We start from the raw sequence: 10,000 nt of genomic DNA, 5'->3' as shown, positions 1-10,000 counted from the left end.
ACGGGAGAGCTAAAGAAATAAAAACAAGAGGAACTTATTGAATTAGAAGTATAGAGGGTTAAATAAGTTGTGCATAAATCCTGCGTGGATTAGTGACGGAAGTCAAGGTGGTGGGTAGCACTGGGGGTGGGTGGAGGGGTAACTGTATGGAGGGTTGTTTGTGTATGTGTGTTTGTTTGTGTATGTGTACATTTTTGGAACATATATGGTTGGTGTATTATCTTTTCAAAATAAAATTTAATAAAATAAATTAAAAAAAACAAAAAAAACAATACAACCAAAGCCCATGATATCCTGGAAGCTAAGTAGGGTCAGCCCTGGTTGGTGCTTGGGTGGGAGTCCAGCAAGTCACACCAAGTGCTCTTTAGGCTCTGTATCAGAGGGAAGCTACTTCTGGGGGTCCCTTGCCAAGGAAAACCCTATGAAATCCCTGGGGTCCTTGAAACCTGACCACTGCCCTTGTCTGGGGGCGAAGCTGACCGCCCCTTTCTTAGGAAGAGAACACTGAATTTCTCCAGAAATGGCTTTGTCTGGCACAATGTTTTGGTGCTTTAAATGCACCGGATCTGATGTGATCTTGAGAGCAAAGCAGGGTCAATCTTGGTTGCTGCTTGGATGGGAGACCACCAACTTATATAATGTGCTTGAGGCTGTGCTTTGGAGGAAGAGTGATAGCAAAGCCACCTCTGAGGAATCCTGGCCTTAGTAGTAGTAGTAGTAGTAGTAGTAGTAGTAGTAGTATGTTTAATGTATTGTCGAAGGCTTTCATGGCCGGAATCACTAGGTTGTTGTAGGTTTTTTCGGACTATGTGGCTATGGTCTAGAGGCATTCTCTCCTGACATTTTGCCCACATCTATGGCAAGCATCCTCAGAGGTAGTGAGGTCTGGTGGAACTAGGAAAAAGGGTTTATATATCTGTGGAATAATGACCAGGGTGGGACAAAGGACTCTTGTCTGTTGGAGCTGGATGTGAATGTTTCAACTGACCACCTTGATTAGTGTATTGTTGAAGGCTTTCATGGCCGGAATCACTGGGTTGTTGTATGTTTTTTCCAGGCTATATGGCCATGTTCTAGAGACATTCTCTCCTGACGTTTCGCCTGCATCTATGGCCAGCATCCTCAGAGGTAGTGAGGTCTGGTGGAACTAGGAAAAAGGGTTTATATATCCGTGGAATAATGACCAGGGTGGGACAAAGGACTCTTGTCTGCTGGAGCTGGATGTGAATGTTTCAACTGACCACCTTGATTAGTGTATTGTCGAAGGCTTTCATGGCCGGAATCATTGGGTTGTTGTAGGGTTTTTTTTCGGGCTGTATGGCCATGGTCTAGAGGCATTCTCTCCTGACGTTTTGCCTGCATCTGTGGCAAACATCCTCAGAGGTAGTGAGGTCTGTTGGAAGTAGGAAAATGGGTTTATATATCTGTGGAATGCCCAGGGTGGGACAAAGGACTCTTGTCTGCTAGAGCTAGGTGGGAATGTTTCAACTGACCACCTTGATTAGCATTTGATGGCCTGGCAGTGCCTGGGGGAATCTTTTGTTGAGAAGTGATTAGATGTGCCTGATTGTTTACTCTCTCTTGTTTTGCTGTTGTTATTTTAGAGTCATATGTCAGACTACACAGAGAAGCCACTGAAATCCACAAGCATGTGGACAATTTCCGTTGTAACTAGGAAAAAGGGTTTATATATCTGTGGAATGACCAGGGTGGGACAAAGAACTCTTGTCTGCTGGAGCTGGGTGTGAATGTTTCAACTGACCACCTTGATTAGTGTATTGTCGAAGGCTTTCATGGTGGAATCACTGGGTTGTTGTAGGTTTTTTTCGGGCTATATGGCCATGGTCTAGAGGCATTCTCTCCTGACGTTTCGCCTGCATCTATGGCAAGCATCCTCAGAGGTAGTGAGGTCTGTTGGAACTGGGAAAAAGGGTTTATATATCTGTGGAATAATGACCAGGGTGGGATAAAGGACTCTTGTCTGCTGGAGCTGGGTGTAAATGTTTCAACTGACCACCTTGATTAGCATTTGATGGCCTGGCAGTGCCTGGGGCAATCTTTTATTGAGAGGTGATCATGTTTATTTATACCCTACAATTTCTCTCTACAAAGAGACTCAAATCAGCTAAGAAAGCCCATGAACCGCACGAGATTGCTGCTGTAAGGCAATAGGAGATTCGAAGGTGTGTGCCTTCCTCACCTTTTGCTTTGGTGCAGGTACGTCCTGCTGCTGGTGACCCTCTTCTTGGTCCCGGGTCTGGTGATGACAGTGGCCTATGGGCTCATCTCCCGTGAACTCTACCGGGGCATCCAGTTCGAGATGGACCTCACCCGCAAGGCCACAGGTGCGTACCTGGAGGAGAAAGGGAGGGAGGGGGCTCACCTGTGGACAGGTAAGCCTGGCCCTTGGGGAAAGGAGGGAGGGAGGATCCAACTTGGTCCAGACGTGAGGAAAGGACCATTGGGCAGTAAAGAACAAGCAGTGTACGCTTCACAGATTTAGAACAACCTATGTACAATGTGACCAGTTGCATCAACTGACATGATGTCCTTTCATGAAAGATTTAAAATGGCATTTCTTTGTCCACGTGGATAAACTCCTTCAGCAGTTCATGAAGCGAGAGCACACTCCAAACTCTGTCTCTCTCTGCTTCTCTCTTCTTCTCTCTCTGAACACCTGCTAACTCAAGCCTGAACAAAAACGTAACAGTAACCAAAAGTCCCAGGCTCAGCCTGTTCCTTGGGCATCGTCCAACCAATTATTTATTTCTGGTATTTCTACCCCGTCTCTTCCCTTAGGGGGACTCAGGACGGCTTACATTTAGTAACGGTACAAGGCCGCTACATCACAATTACAATAATATAATCACAATCGAATACATAAACAATCATTAAAACCAGCACATATAGCATTAATTAAAATAATAAAAACAATATCACAATGTCATCTGCCACAGCTCCTTCAGCAGCTCATGAAGTGAGAGCACACTCCAAACTCTGTCTCTCTCTGCTTCTGTCTTCTTCTCTCTCTGAACACCTGCTAACTCAAGCCTGAACACAAATGTAACAGTAACCAAAAGTCCCAGGCTCAGCATGTTCCTTGGACATAACCCAACCAATCAGCTTCATGCATCTTATTTTACAGTTCACACACACACTGATTTCTTGCATGCTCCAACAACTTGGACAAGGGCCAAATAAGGAGGAGGTAGTATCATCGTCATCATCATCATCATCATCCCACTTTCATCTTGACTGAAACACACACACTTTTCCACAACATTACAAAATCACACAATTTAAAATCTCCCAACATATAAATACCCACGTTTACTCGAGTCTCATGCGCCAATAATAATAATAATAACAACAACAACAACAACAACAACAACAATTCTGTTGGAACCCAGAAGCCTTTAAAGAGCCAGACTTTATTTACATTCTGCTCTATCTCCCCAAGAGGACTCAGATTGGATTACAGAATACACACACATACAGTATACACACACATATACAGTGAACCATTTCATACAATACACAAACAAAGGCAAAGGCTTCCTTTTCCTTCTCCGGCGTCTGGAGGTGATGCTCAACCCTAGCCTTGGGGAGGTGCTCTTGTTCCATTTTTCCATACCAAAGAGCCTGTTGTCCATAGACCCTCCTGGTCGTGTTGCCGGCATGGCTGTGTAAGCACCTTTTAACCTTCCCGCCGAGGCAGTACCTATTGATCTACTCACATTACTTCAGCATTGGTTCAATGCTGACTGTGAGAGCTGTTCAGCAGTGGAACTCTCTGCCCCAGAGTGTGGCGGAGGTTCCTTCTTTGGAAGCTTTGAATCAGAGGCTGGGTGGCCATCTGTCAGGGGTGATTTGAATGCAATATTCCTGCTTCTTGCCAGGGGGTTGGACTGGGTGGCCCATGATGTCTCTTCCAACTCTTTGATTCTATGACTGTGAGAGCCGTTCAGCAGTGGAACTCTCTGCCCTGGAGGGAGTGTGGTGGAGGCTCCTTCTTTGGAAGCTTTTAAACAGAGGCTGGATGGCCATCTGTCAGGGGTGCTTTGAATGCAATATTCCTGGTTCTTGGCAGAATGGGGTTGGACTGGATGGCCCAGGAGGTCTCTTCCAACTCTTTGATTCTATGACTGTGAGAGCCGTTCAGCAGTGGAACTCTCTGCCCCGGAGTGTGGTGGAGGCTCCTTCTTTGGAAGCTTTTAAGCAGAGGCTGGATGGCCATCTGTCAGGGGTGATTTGAATGCAATATTCCTGCTTCTTGGCAGAATGGGGTTGGACTGGATGGCCCAGGAGGTACCTCTTCCAACTCTAGGATTCTATGATTCTATAATTCTATGATTCATGGGAGTTGTCGTTTGCCAAGGTTTTGCCAAAGGATGCCGATGCCTCACCAAACTACAAATCCCAGGACGCCATAGCAATGAGCTGTGGCCAGGGCGGTCTAGATGGCCTTTGGTGGTCCCCTCCCAAGGTCTTGCTCCCCAGAAGAGGCTTTGAAGTTGGGGCTTACTATATATTTCCCCACAGCTCTGCCTCCTTGGCGCCCTCTCAGCCCCCAGAGTTACTTTTGCTTTCATGGATGTACGTATATTCTCTCACGACCGTTTTCCACCCTGTTGTGCTCCGATTGTGCATCATACATAAGCCGCTGAAGGTTGCCAACTCCAGAGAATAATCCCCTGCGTAAAGAAGTGACGAGTGGCTCCGTTATTTGTAGGACCCCCCCCCCCCCCAGAAAGCACCCAGGGGGTTGGGGGCCTGTCATTGAACATCGGGAAAACCAAAGTGCTCTTCCCGCAGTTACCAATCGCTCTCAATGCCACAAATACAGCTTCATAGTGTAACATTAGAAAATGTGGACCATTTCCTCTGCCTTGGCAGCCACCTCTCCACAAAAGTCAACATCAACACCGAAATACAACACTGCCTGAGCTCTGCGAGTGCAGCATTTTTCCGAATGAAGTAAAGAGTGAGGACTGGGACATCCGTAGGGAGACTAAGTGGCTTGTTCATAAAGCTATTGTCCTCCCAACCCTGCTATACACCTGCGAGACGTGGACTGTCTACAGACGTCAACATTGAGGCTGAAATACAACATCGCCAGAGCTCTGCGAGTGCAGCATTTTTCTGAATGAAGCAGAGAGTGTTTGAGGACCAGGACATCCGTAAGGAGACCAAGGTGCTTGTTTATAAAGCTATTGTCCTCCCAGCCCTGCTATATGCCTGCGAGACGTGGACTGTCTACAGACGTCAACATTGAGGCTGAAATACAACACTGCCTGAGCTCTGTGAGTGCAGCAATTTTCTGAATGAAGTGTTTGAGGACCGGGACATCTGTAAGGAGACCGAGGGGCTTGTTTATAAAGCTATTGTCCTCCCAACCCTGCTATATGCCTGCGAAACGTGGACTGTCTACAGACGTCAACATTGAGGCTGAAATACAACACTGCCTGAGCTCTGCGAGTGCAACATTTTTCTGAATGAAGCAGAGTGTTTGAGGATCGGGACATCCATAGGGAGACCAAGGTGCTTGTTTATAAAGCTATTGTCCTCCCAACCCTGCTATATGCCTGCGAGACGTGGACTGTCTACAGACGTCAACATTGAGGCTGAAATACAACACCACCTGAGCTCTGCGAGTGCAGCATTTTTCTGAATGAAGCAGAGAGTGTTTGAGGACCGGGACATCCATAGGGAGACCAAGGTGCTTGTTTATAAAGCTATTGTCCTCCCAACCCTGCTATATGCCTGCGAGACGTGGACTGTCTACAGACGTCAACATTGAGGCTGAAATACAACACCACCTGAGCTCTGCGAGTGCAGCATTTTTCTGAATGAAGCAGAGAGTGTTTGAGGACCGGGACATCCATAGGGAGACCAAGGTGCTTGTTTATAAAGCTATTGTCCTCCCAACCCTGCTATATGCCTGCGAGACGTGGACTGTCTACAGACGTCAACATTGAGGCTGAAATGCAACACCGCCTGAGCTCTGCGAGTGCAGCATTTTTCTGAATGAAGCAGAGAGTGTTTGAGGACCATGACATCCGTAAGGAGACCAAGTGGCTTGTTCATAAACCTATCATCCTCCCAACCCTGCTATAAGACTGCGAAACATGGACTGTCTATAGATGTCACACTCAACTCCTGGAACGATTCCATCAGTGTTGCCTCCAAAAAATCCTGCAAATCTCTTGGGAAGGCAGGTGGACAAAGGTCAGCGTGCTGGAAGAAGAAGCAAAGACCACCAGCACTGAAGCGATGGTCCTCCACCATCAACTCTGCTGGACCGGAGCATCATGAACATCAGACAACATCACAGGCTGACATACAACACTCTGTTTCTCTCTCCAGTTTCTTGTTGTAACCATCTTCCTGCGCTTCTTACCTTCCCATCTCTTTCAGGTCACTTTGACCTCTTTCTTTCCCTCTTGCCTGGCAATGCTCTCTCTTTGCAATCTCTTCACTCTTCGCTCCGTTCTCCCATTCTTAAAATAGTCTTCTTCTCAATTTCACTTGCAAAATATTAGTCTTTTCATAGAATCATAAAATTGGAAGAGACCTCATGGCCATCTAGTCCAACCCCATTCTGCCAAGAAGCAGGAATATTGCATTCAAGTCACCCCTGACAGATGGCCATCCAGCCTCTGTTTCAAAGCTTCCAACGAAGGAGCCTCTACCACACTCCAGGGCAGAGAGTTCCACTGCTAAACGGCTCTCACAGTCAGGAAGTTCTTCTTAATGTTCAGATGGAATCTCCTTTCTCGTGACCTTTTCAGTAGAAAGGTGTGCATTATTCCTGAGATAAGGGCCAGGGCGCAACGCTATGGGATCCTGGGATCTGCAGTTTGGTGCGGCGTCAGCATCCTTTGGAAGAGAAGGCTCAAGGCCTTGCAAAACAACATCTCCCATGACTCCATTGCATTGAACCAAGGCAGTTCAAGTGGACTCATTCTGCAGCATCAATGCACCCGAGGCTTTCCTTTTCCATTGCTGGAAACTTTGGGGCTCGAACACTTCTGTTTTTTAAAGAAGGAACTAACTGTAATGAGCATATGACAAAGAGTGCGCCTTTTGCTGCTGCGCATGACATTCACCAGCAAATACTTCTTGTGTTGTGAGGGTTTTGAAAATTGAGGTGCGCATCAGATTTGAGGGCATAGAATCATAGAATCATAGAATCAAAGAGTTGGAAGAGACCTCATGGGCCATCCAGTCCAACCCCATTCTGCCAAGAAGCAGGAATATTGCATTCAAATCACCCCTGACAGATGGCCATCCAGCCTCTGCTTAAAAGCTTCCAAAGAAGGAACCTTCACCACACTCCGGGGCAGAGAGTTCCACTGCTGAACGGCTCTCACAGTCAGGAAGTTCTTCCTCATGTTCAGATGGAATCTCCTCTCCTGTAGTTTGAAGCCATTGCTCCATTGCGTCCTAGTCTCCAAGGAAGCAGAAAACAAGCTTGCTCCCTCCTCCTCCCTGTGGCTTCCTCTCACATATTTATACATGGCCCTCATCATATCTCCTCTCAGCCTTCTCTTCTTCAGGCTAAACATGCCCAGTTCCCTAAGCCGCTCCTCATAGGGCTTGTTCTCCAGACCCTTGATCATTTGAGTCGCCCTCCTCTGGATACATTCCAGCTTAGAGTCAATATCTCTCTTGAATTGTGCGCCTTTTGCTGCTGCGCATGACATTCACCAGCAAACACTTCTTGTGTTGTGAGGGTTTTGAAAATTGAGGTGCGCATCAGATTTGAGGGCATATCAGACTTGAGTGGCACACTGGGTTAAACCCTTGTGCTGCTGCACTGCCGACATGAAGGTTGGCCGTTCAAATCTGTGGGATGGGGTTGAAATGGTAGGGAGAAGGTTTGAGGAAAAGAGGCAAAGAGGGTTCCTGAGAACTGAAAAGCACGGCTTTATTCCCGGTTGGCGCCAACCGGATATGGACCCTCCTGGTAAGCCAGGAAAGTGTTGCAATCCAGATCAGGGAACGAGGCCCTAAGATAACTCTCCACCACACTTGACTGTGAAAAACAATCCTTTTTTATTGAAGAAAAATGATTACAAAATAAAGGAAAAATGCAAGCCACAGCAAAATCAGCAAACACGAATTTAAATGGACAAAGCAAAACCCAAAGCCACACTGTAAAATACTGGAACCTGTTAGCAATCCATTAACCGTACTTGATATCCTAGAAATCTTTCAAGACCATGGCCAGGGAAACCGGGAGAACTGCCAAGGTCTTCCTCAATCTGAAACGATGCCTGAACTGAGAAAGTCAGCCCGGCGGAAGGCACTTAAAGCCGAAGAATTGGTTCCGTGAACCGCCCCTCTGCTTTGAAGCCATTGTTTGTATTTCTCTTAATCGGGAAGACCTACACAAGCTGAGTGATTTACTTCTGTCTTGCCAAATCTGGCCCCTTGTTCTCATTAAAGTTACCAGGTGCAGAAGGGAGGGAAAGTTCAAGGTCTCCCTCTGCAACATTCTCATGAACACTGGTACTTTCATTTTCCAAATCTACGAAGTTCCTTCCTCACTAATTTCAGGAACATTGGCATTTTCCAAACCTACAGCAGTTTCTTCCTCACTAATTTCAGGAGCATTGGGATCAAGAGGTACATTTCCACTAGCATCAGTAAATATATTTTCATTAGCAGCAGGAGGAACAAACAGAGAATCAGGTTCAAGTTCAAACTCAGGCTGAACCCCAACAGAAAGAAGGATTCAGAACAAAGGAAATCCTTGGTTTATATACCTTTTAAAATAATTATGCATGCATCATACAGACATCACAATGTGCGTCACAAAATTCTACTTTTACATTGACTTCCATAGCATATTTTCAAACTCAACACCTTGTCAATCTTCATGAGCATCCCTATCTGCAGAGTTGCTATTAATGAGGACCATCGCCAGAATGTCTATTGGACCTGATAGCAAGAGTCTCCATCCATCCTAAGATAAGGTCTTCCTGAAACCTCTTGATGGCCACCTCATTCATCTTATGATAAGGTGCCTGGTACCAAAATGGATCCTCTTGAAATATGCCAGCGGCCTCTAGACATTCCTTTTTCTTGATGCTGGCCTCTCTCATTTTGCAGCTTTTAAGAAGTCAAGTGAAGTGAAGGCCATGCATACATACGTACATACATTTCTATTATATATCTTCTATCTCCTATTTCTAATATGGTTACATCAAATATATTATCCAATATGTGAATTATGTATTTTCATCAAGCCTTCATCAGGGTGAGCTCCTGCTGTTAGCCCTAGCTCTTGCCAACCTAACAGTTCAAAAACATACAAATGTGAGTAGATCAATAGGCACCGCCCCAGCGGGAAAAGGCAAAAAGATGAACTGCTGACCTGAAGGTTGGCAGTTCGAATCTGTGGGATGGGGTGAGCTCCCACTGTTAGCCCTAGCTCTTGCCAACCTAACAGTTCAAAAACATACAAATGTGAGTGGATCAGTAGGTACTATCCCAGCGGGAAAAGGCAAAAAGATGCACTGCTGACCTGAAGGTTGGCAATTCGAATCTGCGGGATGGGGTGAGCTCCCGCTGTTAGCCCTAGCTCTTGCCAACCTAGCAGTTCGAAAACATGTAAATTTGAGTAGATCAATAGGCACCGCCCCAGTGGGAAAAGGCAAAAAGATGCACTGCCGACCTGAAGGTTGGCAGTTCGAATCTGCGGGATGGGGTGAGCTCCCGCTGTTAGCCCTAGCTCTTGCCAACCTAACAGTTCAAAAACATACAAATGTGAGTAGATCAATAGGCACCATGCCAGCAGGAAAAGGCAAAAAGATGCACTGCTGACTTGAAGGTTGGCAGTTCAAATCTGCAGGATAGGATGAGCTCCCACTGTTAGCCCTAGCTCCTGCCAACCTAGCAGTTCAAAAACATGTAAATGTGAGTAGATCAATAGGCACCGCCCCAGTGGGAAAAGGCAAAAAGGTGCACTGCTGACCTGAAGGTTGGCAGTTCG

General features: G+C 46.3%; 1 protein-coding gene across 1 annotated transcript in view; it reads left to right on the top strand.

Annotated features, from left to right (window-relative positions):
- The window catches only part of CCKBR (cholecystokinin B receptor), a 44,441-nt gene that overhangs the window by 25,274 nt on the left and 9,167 nt on the right, over nucleotides 1-10,000 (top strand). Inside the window, exon 4 of the mRNA XM_060771341.2 lies at nucleotides 2,218-2,345. Coding sequence (XP_060627324.2) covers nucleotides 2,218-2,345 — 128 coding nt within the window. The remainder of the gene's footprint in view (nucleotides 1-2,217; nucleotides 2,346-10,000) is intronic.

This window comes from Anolis sagrei, chromosome 3 (assembly GCF_037176765.1).
Source record: "Anolis sagrei isolate rAnoSag1 chromosome 3, rAnoSag1.mat, whole genome shotgun sequence".
Classification (NCBI taxonomy): domain Eukaryota; kingdom Metazoa; phylum Chordata; class Lepidosauria; order Squamata; family Dactyloidae; genus Anolis; species Anolis sagrei.
Note: the sequence above shows the minus strand (reverse complement) of the source record. Positions and strands in the feature narration are given on the sequence as shown.